At 34.1% G+C, this 17,774-nt stretch overlaps 1 protein-coding gene across 1 annotated transcript in view; it reads right to left on the bottom strand.

Moving 5' to 3' along the window:
* Positions 1-228: 228 nt before the first annotated feature.
* LOC150090014 (putative NADPH-dependent quinone oxidoreductase VAT1L) overlaps positions 229-17,774 on the bottom strand; it is a 29,885-nt gene continuing 12,339 nt past the window's right edge. Inside the window, exons 5-10 of the mRNA XM_090389711.1 lie at positions 14,360-14,463; positions 6,962-7,017; positions 6,642-6,836; positions 3,072-3,161; positions 2,044-2,209; positions 229-1,016 (exon numbers count right to left, since the gene is read on the bottom strand). Coding sequence (XP_090245837.1) covers positions 1,009-1,016; positions 2,044-2,209; positions 3,072-3,161; positions 6,642-6,836; positions 6,962-7,017; positions 14,360-14,463 — 619 coding nt within the window. The 3' untranslated portion in view covers positions 229-1,008. The remainder of the gene's footprint in view (positions 1,017-2,043; positions 2,210-3,071; positions 3,162-6,641; positions 6,837-6,961; positions 7,018-14,359; positions 14,464-17,774) is intronic.

Here is a 17,774-nt window from a genome sequence, read left to right as displayed (position 1 = left end):
TGTTAATTATAATTTAATTAGAGAGGTAAAGCTTAAAAAGGAAGCTGTTTTAAGCTAAGCTTAGCTATCAATTTCATTAAAATTGAAGATTTTGAAGCTGATCTGAAGACTTGAGACTAAATCATCACCTTTGACACTTGCTTGAATAAAGAGACAAGGATTACATTGGAATTTCTTTATTAATTCATTACTTACAAATGTTAATGCATTTAAATATGCATGCACAGCAGCTGTGAAGTTACATAGTTGTTTTCACATGTAAGGCAATGCAGATGCAAGGCAATTGAAGACATTTAACAGCTATATGGTTTGATGTCAAATGCATCTTTTAAATATCTTGTCACTTAGTGGCAAGTTTAAATAAAGTTTTTGGGTGCATGAATATTCAAGGTTTAGCTACCATAAAAATAAAAGGTTAGATTAAGGAAGAGCATGGAGATGATTTAGTTGAAGATATCTGAATTAGTTTGAAGTGCTCTTAATATGTAACTATTAGTAACCACAGATAAATTTAGAATGGTTAGTAAAATTGAATTTATCAATTTACTTATATAGAATAACACTTAATTATTTTTAGAGATGCAATGCATCAATAGTAAAGTTATATAAAAACTTAAGATGGAATGTTCAACTGTTAACATCTTACAAAAATAAGTATTTGTAAAAAATGTAAGCCTAATTTAACTATTTTTCATGTACACAAGTAAAAAATTACTATTTCCATGCACTTCAATGTGAAAATATACATTTTAAAAATGTGGTAATTAGAAAGTGTACAAAGTTCTGTTAGTCAAGTATAAAAAGGAATTTGTGCTATTGGCATCTGTTACCAAAAGCATGTTTTATTAGTGCAGCAAGAAAGATAAGCCAGTAATTCAACATCTGCAACTAGCCTTCACTTAATTTAAACCAACACTTGGAATGCTGAAACTTTAAAGTGAATGTAACTGAAGCAAGACTTGTTAACCTTTGGTGACAGGAGGGCACATCTGTTTAAGATGTTTCTTTTCAGCTCTCTGAAAATAAAACAAAGTTGTCAGTTTAAGAGCACCTTAGAAGTTAATTAGATAAAAAATTAAGCCTTGAGAGTAAGATTAAATTTAAGTAGAGTTAAATTAAATTTAGTACCAGGAAACTAAAAAGGAAAATTAAGCTTACTATGAATAACTGATTGAAGTGAAATCAAGTTCATGAATTAGTATATGTATTCAATACTCTAAGAAAATCAGATTGCTATAATAAGTCATGCAAGCACATTCCACCAAGTGATGTCTTTGTAACTAAAACTGCCTCTGTACACAAATGGTCAGGAGCAGGAGTGCAGTAGCACATGCACTTTGAGCAGACTGGGGTTCAAGCCCTGACTGCTGAATACAGTCTATCTGCCAACCTGCACTGGACCAGTGCAGCAAATTATGGTCCATTTTCCTTAGCATGAATTGCTGAGGAGGCTTCCATCCTGTAGTGGCTGCACTTACCTTTTTTTACCTAAGGTTGGGCTGAAACATCTAAGGGCTAGCCAATTACACCTAACTAGATTTCATGTTAGACTGATTCTAAGGATTCTTTAGAAAGATTTAAAAGAAATACTAGTCATACTCCAATACCAGCTGATTTAGCCTTTCCTAAAAGGTGGTGATAGATGCATTTTAAGGAGCCAAGTGTTTTGCCATTAGGAAAAAATGGAGTTTATCAATTAATTTGGATAAGTTAAATGATTTTGATAGATTTACCAAAATCTAAAGTAGGGTCAGCATTTAAGATCTACTGAGGTCATATAGCATACTGATGCTTCAAATTAAGCTTCCTAACCCACTGACATAGGCAGACAAGAGCATATAGAAGTCTGTTTACTTAACATGTAGCAAGAGTTACTTTGAATTCACTGGCAAGTTCAATTTGACTGGTTAGCCTAACCAAGTTAAGCAGCCAGTTAGTCATTAATTGGCTTAACATTAGGATAAATAGTTTTAATTCAAATGAAGCTATAGCAAGCCTCTAGGGTAGCTTAAGTTTAGAAGTTTTGGGATAAAAGAAACTTACCAGCTGCAGTTTCTTCTTTAGCTTCTTCTGTTGCCTCTGTCTCTGGTTCTTTTGCAGTTTCTTCAGCATCTGAAGTAGCCTTTGTTTCTTTGGATTCTTCTTTATCTTTGCTTTCTTTTTCTGTTTCTTTTCCTTCCTTTTCTTTATCCTTTTTGCCACTCTTACCCTATTGGTAGGGAGGAAACCAATTAAGAGACCCTCAGTTCAGTTATAGCTTGTTTTAAGTGTACAAGGTAAGGTCAACTTATTCCAAGGAAATCTGATAATAGAACTATATTCCTTAACATTATTTAAGGATTGTCAGTTAAGTGGGAAAACTAAGATAAAAAACACTAAACTACTTGAGTATAAAACATGGGATAAAGATTTAATTGTCCAAGTCCATCACTTATCAAGTTTTAGTCTACTGCTCATACTCACTTCAAAAAGCTGAGTGCCTGTACAGCCTAAAATTTAATTGATTGCAACCATAGATGATTAACTGCAGTGCAACCAACATTAATGGTTGCTTTTTATAGTTCCCAAATAGACATAAGAATAGATCAAGACCCTAAAGCTACTAATCTCTAGAAATAGATTTAGTTTTTTATTAATCTAAAAAACTTTTAGATATTGGTCTATTCTAGACAGCATCTTTAATAGAAAGTTGCTTGGCCACTTAGTTAAAAGTAAAGCAATCCAAAATCACAGGGAACATGTTTGATATTAAGTAATCTTGAACAAAGCATTACCCCTTTAGTTTCCAAATTGGAAAAGTGTTATCTGATTAATCAAAAAGTGAAACATCTTTGCCTAGGGCTGGAAGACTGATGCAAAAGTCTAGTCTACAGTGAAAGAGCAGAGTAAAGGCCTATAGCAACCCAAGTGCTAGAGACATGTCAGTAGTTACAGGTGAAATGAAGTGTTCTACTAATATCAGAATACTTTAGTTCTAGATTAAATGAATTATAGTACCAATTATATAATTCAAGTTGAAGCCTATAGTATCAAGTTAAGAAAATGGGCATTAACATTTATCACTTTCTTACCTGAGGTTTGGGTTTTGGCTCCATGGCAGGATCTATAGTGATCTTTCCAAAGTTCTTACGGTCATGCATTTTCTGCATTGCCTCAGGAACCTGAAAATAGGTTTAGTGTCTTAATTTTGTAAAGACAAGCAAAGACTTTCAGTTTTGGAAAAGCAAGTAGTTTTAAGATTAAAAAGTTTAAATTACATTGAATAAAAGTATTCACCTAACAAATTATCCAAGAACATAGCTATTAATACCCTGAGATTTGACATAAGTGGAGTGGGAAAACCAAGGAAAAAATTTCCACCATTTATGAACACAGGAATATTAGTTAAGATACTAAGCTTCCTAATAAAATAACTAGGAGATTAGACAACTGCTAGAATAGTACTACTTAATCTTTTGTAATGAAAGAAATAAGGCAAGTAAAGTGCCTAACATTGGGTTAAGATTTCACTATTGTCATTAAGCTTGTGTATGAATAGATTACTTTCTGAATTAGAATTAAGTTGACATTGAATCTAGTAGAAAGAGGGTTCAGAAAATGTTCACTTAAGCTGTAGCCAAAATTGTATTCATAAGACAAAGGACTGCCAGTGTACTTTTAACATTTTACTACAGGTCAACCATCACTAATCTGGCCACTAGTAATCCAGTTCCACTGCTAATTTGGACATTTCCACAAATGTAATTTCAAAATTTCCTGCGTCAGCACACAGACCTGCTGCTACTGTTTTGGTGGCACTGGTTGCAGCATCAGCTGTTGGTGTGATGCTCAAACACTGGCAAGCCATTTCCACTTGTTTTTCTGTATTTATTATAACCTGCTCACATTTAGCCACAGCCATGGTTCCAATGCATAAAGGAAGTGCCTCTCTTGCTGTAAAGCAAGAGAACTGTACATTGTCCATAACAGATAGTTGAACTTCGGAAAAACTCAACAGAAGTGAGAAATTTAATTCTGCTTAATTGTAAATTCCAGCAATTTCAGTTCCTCTTATCTTAGTAATCTTTTAGCCATTTTTACAACACTTATACAAACTTGCAGAAAAAAACACAATGATGGATAAGTGCTAATGAACTTGTTTTTACAAAATCTGACAAACTTATTGTCATGTTTGAGAGTTTATTGTAAGTAGTCTTATTGCAGCAATTGCCATGCATACAATAAACTAATCAGAAACAACTTTCATATGTATGCCTTAAAAGCATCACACATGTGGCCAACATGGCTTCTCAAGAAATAAAGTAACCAATGTGGGGCCACAAAAAAATTAAGCAAAAAACTGACATTAAAATATTTTAGAATTACTAATAATTTATATTAATTTTTGGCCCCGGGGAATATATGTTAAAAAGGTAGGTGGTTAGCTGTTGGGTAAAAATGTGCACTAAAATAACCACTGGTGATCCAGCAAACTCACTAATCCAGTATGCCACAGGTCCCAATGGTCAACCTGTACTAGATTTCAATTGGAAGCATCACTAAAAATTGCTATGCAATAAGCAAACTAAGTTTAAATTAGATTAGTGTCTGCAAATGGACACTTAAGTTGTTAATAGGTTCATTAGGTATGAATAGTTTAATGTTATAAAATTAGCTGATTAAAAAGCCTGCCAATTGCATAGCAAAATTGAATGCAACCATGGTTAAAGTCAATTTGTTAGTACAGATTGACTTATTTATAACTAGAATACTAAAATTAAATCTGCAAATTAGTATCATCTTACTATACAGCCCTTGAATTGAACTTTAGATTGGCATCTCTTTGCATTTGCAAAGCAGTACCTGACAGGGCACATTTATACTGCCTCTATTTAGCTATCAAGCATCCATGAAAGGCAAGAACTATTTTAGAATGAGTGATAGATACTGTTTCTATGGCTGCTGCTGGACAGTCAAATACTTAAGACAGCAAGCTCAGGAATAATTCCATTGAAAGTTATGGAATTAGTTTAGATTCAGGGGTGTGCAAAAGGCAGCCCAGATACAGAATTCTCTGGCCCACAGGATTTTGAAGGAGCATATGAAAAAATGTTTTAGCCCAGTCTAATTAAAGAGATTTGGAAAGCACTAGGAACTACATAAAATAAAGACCTTTATTCCTAGAATTCTACTCTCCCTTCAGACTCTGAAGGGAGAAAACATTTTCCAACATGAATTTTAACAAACAGATCACAAATAACTCTAATCTTCAAGCAGACTCTGCTTTGACATAGACAAAATAGTAAAGGATAATATTTGATATCACATTAAGTATTTATAATAAGGCTTTTTTGCAGATTGCCTTAACATGTTTAATGTTCTATATTATCTTATATTATCAAAGTTAAATTCAATTTCTGTATGAAAATAAATTATGTAAAAAAATAAAAATTTACTTAATGTATTGTTCATTAAATTTGTTTTTCCAATTGCATCTTTCTTAAAAATATGCAATTTCTGCATAATTACATATGCAAAAAAAGTGGGTTTAATTTCTGTTCAAAGAAAAATTAGTCTGGACTGATACAGCTAAATAAGTTATGCTATATAACAATGCTACACTATTTTATGTAGTGTATTTTACTTATGCAGACACTTAATGAAAAATGAGACATTGGGAGTTTCCATATAGGCCCATGAACAGGTGCAGATAAGTGACCTGCCCACAAGGAAAAAAAAATTTCCATTCCTGGTTTAGATCCTTTAGTATTCAGAGATTTGTTTTGATTATCAAGTTTTAAAGACTTGAACATTTTTAGGACAACTTTGCTTGATCAGAAATCAAGCCAAGTTGTTCTAAAAATGTTCAGGTCTTAAAACTTGATAATCAAGACTTACTGAAGAGTAAGTGTTAGTCTAGAGCTTATGGTTGTTAGTTTAATATTATTAAAGGATATACATTTTTTATAGAATATTCTGTCAGATGTGATATGCAGCAGAGCTTTTGTAGAAAAAGCTCTAGTTTTGTAATAATGTTACAGAGTAGCTTGAAACAATAAAGAGATAAATATGCCCATTTGAGAAATTTTCTATGCCAAGTACTTTGGTACTAAAGTCTGGTTATCCTTACTTACATTCAAAGGATGATTAAAAATAAATTATAAACTGGAGTTGAATATACAGCCTAAAAAAAAAAGGTACTACACTAGGCTTTAGTTGAATGTAGAAATTTCCCTATAATATGGAAAGTTCAGTGCTCTAAAGCAGTTTATTAAAGAGCCAAATATAAAATTCTATAGTTGTCATTTAACTTGAATTCTATAGCCAAAAGTTGAATTTAAATTAGCAGAGTAAGGGTTTTAATTTTCCTACTTTAAAGTAGGTTAAGAAAGAGCTTATATAGTAAAGCTATTTTGGGTAAGTCTATTTGTTTAATATCAACTAAGAAGATTGAAAATTTAAGTTAGTTATCAGAAGTTAATCTACTGCCATCTAAGTTTTAAAATTAAATGGCAGTAGATAAACTTAAATTTGAAATTGCTTTGGTAAAAACCAAACATACTTTGATGAAATTATATTTAGAAACATTTAAATGCACTGTTTTCCCCAAAGACTAAAAAAGTATCTAACAATAAGTGTTAACAGTTCAATATTGGACTTACATCTTCAAATGCCCAAGTTGAATCAATCACAGCTTTTATTTTTCCTTCTTCCCATAATTGAAACACCTTATCAACAACATTTCTTACATAATCATGGCCATCATGATGAAACAGCAGGTGTCTTAAATGAAAGCCAGAAATAGATTTGTTTTCATCAAACAACTTCAAGGGACTGATTTTGTCAACTTGCCACCACTAGAAGGAAACAAGTTTAGTATAAGACCAAGTAAACTTATTCTAAGTTAGAACATAAAAGAAAACTAGTTAATTTTAAGTAAAATTAAAAACATTCTGAAAATGTAAGAAAAAAGCAAACTTACTGCTTTGGCTGCACTAAATAAGCTCTTTGTTTCTCCAGTGACAACATTAGCAGATCCTGCAAAAGTTTAGTAGATTGTTATTTGTCAAATTCTTAACCATTTCATAGAAAGATCATTTTATTTATAAGTCATAGTTTGACTGCTATTGAACAGTGGATAAGACCATATAACTGCAATTAGTGGGTAAACCTCATTTTTCTATAATTGAGTCCTGTAGTTAATCCTCTATTTTGAGAGGATTAAGTTAAGTACAGACTACTGGACACAGGTAACACCCATGTTTGCTGGGGTAGAGGTTTACCCAAAAAAAATTCTGGAAGGCTAACTTTTATCCATTTTTGAATATTCATATTAACTGAATTATACCATGACATGTGGAGTATTTAACAGGAGTTGCCATGTTAATATAAGTTCTTATTGCTAAGCACTTTTCTTGTACCTTTGAAAGCAATTCAGCAGGATGAATTAGTAGCAAGTAATAAAAGGAGTGAAGACTGAATGTTATAGCCCTAATGACTGATGAGTATACCAAACAGTTATACAGGGAAATAATGGGGCAGCAAATCAGAATGTTGATAATGGGAGATAAACTTTCCCCATGTTGACTGGAGTTTGTGGATTGATCACTCACTGCCAAGGCTTGTGGATTTCTTGGATGACTTTTATAGCAGCCAGACATTTCATACCAACAAAGAAATACTCAAGGCTTAGACCTAAATGGATGTCAGATGAACTACTGAAATGGGGCATAGGTGCCTGGGATGCATATAAATTATCAGGTAATATAGAAACCTATAGATTATATTATTCTAATCAAGACAAAAGGAGGTTAGGAGAGCTAAGGCAGATGAGAAGTCTCTGGCAAAGAAAAACAGCAAGACTTTCTATGCTTATATTTACAGTATAAGAAAAGGGTTAAATCACATTGGGCCACTGTATGGGTGAACTATTGATCCTGCTTAGGTTGTGAACAAATTGAGCAGGTATTTTGCATCAACATTCACTGATGGAATTTCTTAGACTAAAGGATGCCAGAAGTTTAACTATAACAAGGAGTTAAGCAGCTTTGTAATAACAAAACAAAGTGGAGAAACTGAGGGAAAAAAAGCACCTGGAATCAATCCAATTATATTAAGGGAGGCAGCAATGGAGGTAAGCAAACCCTTGGCCATAATTATGGGAGCATCCTTTGATTTAGGGAGGTCCCTATGGACTACAGAAGTGCAAATACAGTCTAACCTCTAACAAACTTCCACATAGAAAAATTTGCTATGTCATGAACTTTGATTTAGCCTTGGTTATCACATTGAAAATTGTTTCTGTATAATGAACTGACTTTGAGACTAGGTATGCATTGTTCACAACTCTGGCCTTTAAGGCAATAAAAACTGATGCTGTAGAAAGCACAGATTAAGAGCTAAAAGGATTAATTCCATGAATTAGAACTAAAAACATTCTACAATTAGTGGTGCCCAAAAATCCCTGCAGGAAGAAACTGGCCAACCATGGCATGGGATAGAAAAGCCTTTGTTCAGCAATGGCTAAAAAGTAGTAAAACCTATTCACTACTGTACTAAGCAGCAGTGGTACACTGCTATCTATGTATCCACATCCATTGGATGAGATTATGGCATATTCCCAACACTGACCAACCTATTTTCTACTTAAGAAAATTATTAGAGAATTAGGAGAGTGATTTTCCTTTCTCCTAGAAATTAGTGAAAGTGGATGACTGTTTCAAAGAAAGTCATCCACTTTCACTAATCTGTATATGGTAGGTAAAAGTGGTCCCTAAATCAGTTTTGTTTTAGCTGATGTGCAAGTAACCTTAGTGTCCAGGAGGAAATACTTGAGCATAGTGTGAAAAAGTGGAAGTGCAAATTAGTGTTAAATGCTTTAAAATTTGCTATTCCTGTTAGTAGGGTTAACTATTCTGAAAAACAATGTTCAATTTAAAAACTGTTTGAGGAAACAGGCATGTCAGAAGCATGCAAAATTATGCATTTGTGAAGGTGTAGTTTAAGTGGATGAAGTTAATCAGAGACTAAAACATGCCAAAATCAGGGCCATTAATAAAAGGGTAATGAGTACACCTTTTCTGGGGCATAAAACATTAAGCCAGTTGGGGCTTTCTGGACAAATTTAAAAGAGTGCCATAGCTTATTCAAAAAAGCTATGAATGGAAATGCAATTACTATACCCATTGGAAAGACATTATGGAGGAATACAAGCCCAAAGACATTCAATATTGATGAAACATTGAAGTTTTCTAAACAAGGCACTGATTTTTAAAAGGTGATAAAAATAGTAAAGAGAACTTCTTTGGTAATGCAAAAATATGGCTGGTAATGAAAAACTGAAGCTTTGGTAATAAGCAAAAGAAAACCAATGTTTCAAAGCAGTAAAGTTGTTTAAGCTTGACTAAAACAATTTTTGATTAAGAGGGAAATTTGAGCAGCAGATTTTAAACTGCTAGGATGAAAGAAATCAGAAAGTGTTGATCACAGACAACTGCCCTGTCCACTTGCTAATTTTGAAATTAGTGTGAAGCTTGATTTCTTCCCTCTGAATACCTCATCTAAACTGTAGCCAATGGACAAGGCATTATCAAGAATTTGATGCCTACCAAAGGCACATACTGAGGGAGAAAAATTATGCTGAGAATAGAGACCAACTAATTCTGTTATAGATTTGCAGATCAGAGTTGGAGAAAGTGGAGTCAAGATATACAAACAATTGTTTTGCAAAAGGCAGGTATATCTAAAATTCCAATTAACAGTAGAGGGATGAACTAAAAGAAATTGAGCAATCTTGGGAAGAGTTCCAAGAGAACTCTTCCAGATTTAGGACTTGTCTTAGTAGCCAAATATGAGTTATTCCAACATTGGAGTGTTATTTAAAGAACACAGTGCCAATATAGACAAGGAGGGCAATATTAAGCCCTCCAAACAAGAAACATTGGAGCTAGTTAACTTTACATAGGACTTCAGTGAAAAGAAAATGCAACAGAAACAAATGCAAACATTTTTATGAATGTGTACAGTAGAATCCAGTTGATTCTTTTGCATCAAGTGCAGGACTTGAAGATTCACTATTGAATGGGTTAATGCCTTTGCACCATGTTTTGTTCATAGTGAACTGTCAGTCTATAATTGGCATAGTTTTAATTGCAACTCATTATTAATACCTTCACAATGAGTCACCAAGGTATTGCACTGCTTTGAATAAGCAAAAGTAACACTTCACCAGTGGAGAAAGCCAATGGTACTTACTCTCAGCATGATGGTATCTGCTGAGAATAACAGATAGTGTACTGGTGAAGTGTTACTTATTCATAATGAGATGCAATTAAAAACTATGCCAATTATAGACTGGCAGTTCACTACTGAACAAAAAACATGTAAAGGCACTAACCCATTCAATAGTAGAATCCAGTGTACAAAAAATAACCAAATATTTTATGACAATTGTTAAAAAAAGTACTAATACATGTGCAAGTAGTCATTTATTAATGAATTGTTTTAAGATGTTAAATTTATTCATTCCACTTATTTCTGAATTTATGTTTTATTGTAAAAAAATCTTTATAATAAATTTTATAGAGGTCCAACTGTATATCCCAATTCATAAAGGCAGAACAAAAGGCAACATGAGTAATTAGAATTGTTAGCTTGATATAACAATTCAACATGAGTAATTAGAATTGTTAGCTTCAAAGGGAACAATAGGATCACAGCATGAATTTGTCAAGGGGTAGGCTTGTCTAACCAAGCTGATAGGTAACTTATACAATGACAAAGGAACTGGATGCAAAAAATAAATTGATACTTAGATTTCTGGAAGACTTCAAACTGCTCATATGACTGCTGTACAACTGGAGCAATGTGGCATTAAGGACAAGATACTGCTATGGATAAAGAGATGGTTAAATGGTAGAAGTAGTTATCAATGGGCACTGCTCTTCATGGAGCAATATTATTAGTGGAATTTCCTACTGTTTAGTGCTGGGTCCATTGTTGCTTTCAATATTCATTGATCAAGGTATATCAAGCTTAATGTCTAAGCTTGCAGATGATACAGTTATCATGGTGAGCTACTGCAATGTGTTTTAGGAAATTCATTGGTTGATGAGCTGAGAAATGGCAATTGAAATTTAACATTGACAAATGCAAGGTACTGCACATGGGTAGCAGAAACTGCAGTGTAACATACCAGTGTGGCACTACACTCAGGGTAGAGGAGAATGAAAGACTTGTGGGAATTATGCAGTCAGAAAATTGACTAATATAGACATGCTGCCAGGATAGCTCATGGGATTTTGAGATATACAGAAGAAATAAAATTGTTGAGCATGCATAGAAGTTAAGTGAAACTTAACTAGGTGAAGATTTTTCATTTGACTGAGAATCTTGTATTGACCATACAAGTGCCACAGGTGATAAATCTACATGAATGAGAGCCTTGGAGATATTACATTATATTTTGTAATTGCTGTGGCACCAGATGATATTTAAAACTCATTTGAGTTCTAAAGAGCTGGAATCACTGTTCTTGAGAGCCACAACAGCTGTTACAGGCCAACATTGACTTATATCCTCATTTGGAAATTGTCATTGTGCTGCTACAATCTTCATTGTTCTTGAACCAAAGCCAATCACATATTGAACCAAAATCATTATCCAGGAATGTACATTTTAACTGTGCATGGATGCTTTTTCTTAAAATCCTGTTGCTGCTCCTGCTTTGTATTATACCTGCTATATGTTGAATAATTTGGAGTACTTCTGGTAGTTTGTTTTGGCTTTTTTGTTTATGACTGGGCTTAGAACTCTTCATTTTCAACTTCTATGACTTCTTCCAAGTTCACTTGGACATTTCTAGGAAAATGTTAGAAGACATGGATGGACCTTCTCTGGCTTTTATTCAACTCAAATGCTGTAATTTCTTCTGTTGAAAAAGCTTAGATCTCTTTTGTACTCAAAAGTGGTTGCATTGCATATATACCTTACAATGCTCACTACAGTGAGCCCCTGCTTTACAACTGGTACAACTTTAGTTGATGCTATAAGCTTGCTTTCTTGTTATAACTAAGAAAGAGATAAGACTGCCAACCCAATAGCCTCAGGCTATTATTAGTGAATGTTCTATTTATTCTTGATCAGCATAGGTAAAACCTAAATATTCAAAGTCTTTGTTCATTACACTTATTTCTGATTCTGAAATATAATTGAGTACAATGTTTCATGGGTATTTTTTACTTCAGTGAACTGGATGGCAGAAACTAAGGGTTACTATATAATTGTTGAAACTTATGGAATAAATTCCAAAAATTAACCAATTTAATTTTAGTTAGATTACATTTATATATAGGTAAATAAAAGCACTTTCCCAGCTGCTGATAGATGAGAATGAGGGAATTCTGATTATAGCCTTGATACCAGGTACTAGCCTGTTGGTAATATTACTGCAGGTATTGCATGTGGTATTAATTATATAGCATAAGATAAGATAGTTGCTTCTAGGGCAACTGGTAGAGATTGACCAAGGTTCATAGTGCCTTCCTTAGTTGATTTAGTTTAACCATTAATTTTGTTTAGCATTTTTTAAAAACTTTTGATCCAAATTCCTTTGTGATTAAAAATCTTATCCATAGCTCCTATTAAAGCTTTCTAGAGAAAGCTTAACTGTAGGAAAAAAAAAAAAAAAGTTCTTAAAGAAGAACTAACCCAAATTAAGAACCAACCCTCCAACCAAGCAACTCTACAATTAAGGAGTTGCTTGGGTAAATCCTAAACACTAGAAAGAGATCTTACTAGAAAACTTCTAGTGCAGTTTACTTTTTATGCTATTTTAATAGCACATAGAAGTACACTAATCTTATTACACATTAAGTCAACACATGCAGTAAAAATGTTACCCACAGGGCACAAGTTATTGTTATTTTTTTAGAAGCATCAACCACTAAGGCCATATTGCTTGGGGATATGCAGTGGTCATTCCCTGACCTTGTTGCATCCTCCATATTTGGTGGTGACAGGCTCTAACCCTGGTCTAATCAAGAAGTGTGCTACACAGTGCTGCTCCTTCCCACCTGGCTACAGAGGCACAAGTAAACCCCCCTGGTATTGAGACCAGGGAAGATATCTTGTCCAAGAAACCACCTGGCAATGATTAAGGAAACCAGTATTTCATCTATAAGTCAAGTGGTTTTTTGTGACAGTGAGTGATCTTGAAGACCAGTGCTTTGCTTATTGCAAAAGCATATATGAAAAACAACCCACAATTCTTTGAATTAGTTGCATTTACAAAATTGCAGTTTTGTATTAAGATTAAATAACCCTTGTCTTTGCAGTGGTAAGTACCACAAGATGTTTGACTTCACTAAACAGGCACTCCTGGCTTATATACTCTACTTACAGAAATTGAAGTTATGTAAATTTTTGCCAGCCAGTGCAAACTTTAGTTTTTGGTTTTTAGGAGCATTAGTAACTAAGGTGACATTGCTCCAGGGATATGCAGTGGTCACAGGCTTAAACCCTGGTCTAATCAAGAATTAATAACTGGAATTGTGGGTTTTTACATTATGGTGGAACAAGTTCCCTTCACTGAAATCTTCAATCATGAAAAACAAATAAATTCAGAATATTCTCTTTATTCCTATTTACTTATTACAATGGTAAAGGGACCAATGGAAAGTACAAGTGCTAGGAAACAATTTATTTAGAAATGATTATTAAATAATGAATTAGGTCTTGCTGCTTCAACAGTGAATACTATTTAAGGGATAGTGTGCATATAAAAGAACATGTTAAAGGATCAACACATTAAGATCAGTGATTGGGTGCTAAATTGAAGATGGAAAAGCTATTAATAATATGGATGGAAAATTCAGAACAAGTGCCCAAGTCCAATGGCCATTCGAGCAAAAACATCTATGAAGACATTAAGGATAAGTACAGCAAACTCCAAGCCAAGCACAACAGGTGGTTTAATATGTTCAAGCATTGTGCTGGTTTCCAAAACATTTATGTAATGAAGTTGCTAGTGTCAATTCTGTAGCCGCAGAGAAAGAATCCCTTCTAAGTCTCTACAGTGGCATGCTTATCAGCTGGAGAGCTAATTCTGGCAATGCTCAAGAGGTAAAAAACTGTTTGTACACTTGTAATTTTTCCTGTGCCAGAAATAAAAAAATTGAATTAATTCTATTTACATGTTTGTCAAACACTTTTTTGCTTCTTTCAAATTCAGTGTGCATAGTTGCAAAAGCATTTAGGGAAATTCAACTTAGTGTTTAATATCTTTAGTTAAAGTCCATATTGAAATTAACTTAAATAATTTGCTTTCTTCAAATTTACTTGCAATACACACTATTAAAACAAAATAAGTTTTAAGGCTTACCATAAAGAATATAACGACCCATTGGTTTTAAGAGGCTATAACCTTTGTTGGCATCATCTCCACAAAGACAGTCTAAGACCAAGTTGACACCATGAGGAGAAATTCTATAAAGAAGAAATTCCATAAAAAGCTTGCTTTAAGCTTCCAACATAAAAATTGGAAGAGTTATATTTAGTTGAATTTACTCAAAGTTTCAGAGAAAGGTGTAAACAGATTGATATTTAAGATCTTTAAGCTTGATACACAAATGCCACTGTATATTTTTGATCAAATAACTATATCAAGCATATTAGAAATGCAGTTACTCTCCCAGTAAAGTAACTTTACTATTACATGCATATAGCCTATCTAATCTAATGGGTAGTAGATCCACCTTTAGTCAACAAAAAAAGCCTAGATCTGGAGCATGAACCCTTGACCTTAGCAAGAGGGATACAGGTTGATGTTGACTCAACTGGTTCTAGTTATTGGATGGTTTCAGATCTCTACTTTATCCCATAGGTAAAAACTGGACTGACATGAATCACCTATACTTACATTCTTGGAAATGTCTGTACTTGTGAAACAGCATAAGTTATTAGGAAACTCCTTGCAGACTGATAGTCTGCAAGGAGTTTCATTGATAGAGTACAATATCAATGATGCACCTGGTTGGAAACAGTTTCCAGATTTGTAGCATCCAAATGCTGCAAAGTGTGCAGCAAGGGGAAATGCCTAATGTGAACTGAAACATATGCCATTAACACTGTTTGCCAGGAGCAACAACTGATGTTACCAATAGATCAGATCTTGGGGTAAAGGGAGCATTATTACTTATGTGGGGGACTAATAATATCAAATTAATAACCTGACCATTTGTTGGATAAATGGACTGCACTGAGAAAAAAAAAATTTGGCAAGTTAGGTAAGAATGTCTGTAGGTCTGCCCAGACAGAAGGGATTAAATGCTGAGGCTTGTGAATTAGATAAGATATTCTGAAAGACTAGGGAATTGTCAGTGTGACCTACTCTTGTAAATAGAAAGAATATTTTGTAGAAATATCATTCATTTGAATGAATGTGACAAGGATTTTTGCTAGTATCAGAGGATACCAGCAGAGTACAGAAAAACTGGTAGTTAGGGAGAAGGGTATTAAAGATCCATAATTATCTGTTAATATGGGGTAAATGAATGCTTTCATTCACATAAGATTGAATGTTGCCATAACCAATGCTGGCAAGATGTTCTGAGGGTAGAAACATTTCAAATGAAGTGAAAAGTTAGGGAAACAAGCCTAAGTAAACTTTATGGGGGTTTCAGGATAGTAAACTAAAAGTTTAGTCAACTGTCTACAGCAATGACCAGAGTTGTCAATAACATGGCTGAATTTGAGCTCCTGGTTAGGACCACTGCTGACATAAGGCTAATAATGTGGTACTACCCAGAAATTGGGGGTAGAGTTCCACTATGGTATGGATGATATATTTAATAGATATAGAAGTGGTGGTATCATGTTTCTTGTCAAGAGAAGGCCCAAATGCAAGAAGAGCTTTTGCACTTGTTTTTTTATGGCTGATGCTGTATAAGCTTGCATCATATGCCTCTTAATGTTAAGTGCTAGCTAAGAAAGCCAGCAATCAGCACAAGGAATTTCATGTATGTGAATACAAAGAAAAGCAAATCAGATCCTAGTGCACTAGATGTGTGCAAGTACTCAGACAACCCAGCTGATGAACTGAACAGATACTTAGGCTTTACTGAAGAAAAGGAATGGTGAGAAGTTGTCATGAAATTAGAAGTGTCAGAGTTGTAGATGGCTGTTTATTAGGGAAAAATAAATTCCTAGTATGAAGTGCAAGAAAGGCTCCTGGAGTTGATGACATACCTAGTGACTTTTCAGGAGGCCACCAGAAAGTGTATTGAACCACTGAAGTTAATTATGAGGGTACCTTTGGACTGTGGAGAGATCTCTTTGAAATAGAGAAAGGCCAGTTATGCCCAATAAATAAAGGCAGTTCTATGAGTAAAGTTGGTAACCATAACCAGACTTTAGTGGTAGAGAAAATCCTAGTACTGATTAAGAGGCAATCAAGAAATATTTAATACCATACATGGCTTTGTTAGAGGAAAGTCACATTTCACTAACTTAGTGTGACATAGCTACTCATGAGCTATTTGTAGAGAAAAATAGCAATTTATTTGGATTTAAGGCATTTGGCTAAGTCTCTCACATAAGAGGTTACTGTATAAACTAGAACATGTTATGATTACTAGAAAGATCAAGGTAGATTGATGGGGCTGTATAGCAGAAAGTTGTGATTAATGGATTCTTCAGATTGGTGTAAAGTCTGAAGTGGGTCTTAAAAGTTGGTTCTTTGACCACTTCATTTTCAGAAGTCTGAGTTGCCAATATGATGGAAGGGTTTGTCAAAATTTGCCAATAACTTAAATATTGGTAGAGTAATTAATGTTCATTACCAAGTAGTGAACCTTTATGATAAAATGGCAGCTATGTTTTAATGCAGCAGCTTGGGAATAGCTGCCAACAAATTATATATTGGGTGGAGTTGAATTAAAAACAGAGGAAGAAAGGGATATGGAAGTTATGGGCAGAGATAAAGTTCAGAGTAAATATAAACAGGCAGTCAGGAAAGCACACTGTCCTATAATTTAGGAAGCATTATCCTATAGAGAGAAGGGTCTACTGTGAAGGAAGTGAGAGACTACATTTGAAACTGTTCAATTGAGATCATCATCTGAAAAAACCTTGAGAGCATCCAATGATTGGCAACTCATGACAACCATATGGGGAGAGACTGGGCTGCAGAGCTTGGCAACCCAATTGAGGTTTAGTGCTCAGAGAGCAGTTAGTAAAATGAAGGTGGAATTTGTTAGAGAATTCCAGAACTTGAGGGCATAAGTTATAGGGCAAGAGGAAGTTTAGCCAACAAATTGCTGGAACAGGTAGATGAATCAGACAGTTTGAATGAATTAAAGGAATTGTATAGTTAATGATGTAAGGAGGGAAGCAAAAGCATTGTGGCTTCCTTATACTATATGGCTATAATACCACCAGCTTAGATTGATAACTGGCCAGGTTGGTATATAGACTTGGGATGTTTTTGCTAGATCAGGCAATATTTTTCTAATTCAACTGTTTAGGATTTAGTGTTCCCAAGGAACTCAACTGTACTTTTGCAGATAGCATGAAACCTAGTTAACAGAACTAGAACTGAAGAAATAGGAGTTCCAAAATGTCTTTGGTAACCAGAGTTGAGTTATCCCACATAGGTGTTATATCAGCTGGATATTTGCTTATTAGATGAATCAGTATAAGATTCACTATTGTTAAAACCCTAGCAGAGTTTGTTACCAAGGTAACAACCTGGTATTGAGCAGGTAGTTGGAGTATATTAGTATTAAAAATATACTTAA

The sequence above is a fragment of the Mastigoproctus giganteus genome, chromosome 2 (assembly GCF_048544385.1).
Source record: "Mastigoproctus giganteus isolate SK-2022 chromosome 2, ASM4854438v1, whole genome shotgun sequence".
Lineage (NCBI taxonomy): Eukaryota > Metazoa > Arthropoda > Arachnida > Uropygi > Thelyphonidae > Mastigoproctus > Mastigoproctus giganteus.
This window is presented reverse-complemented; position numbering and strand designations above follow the sequence as displayed.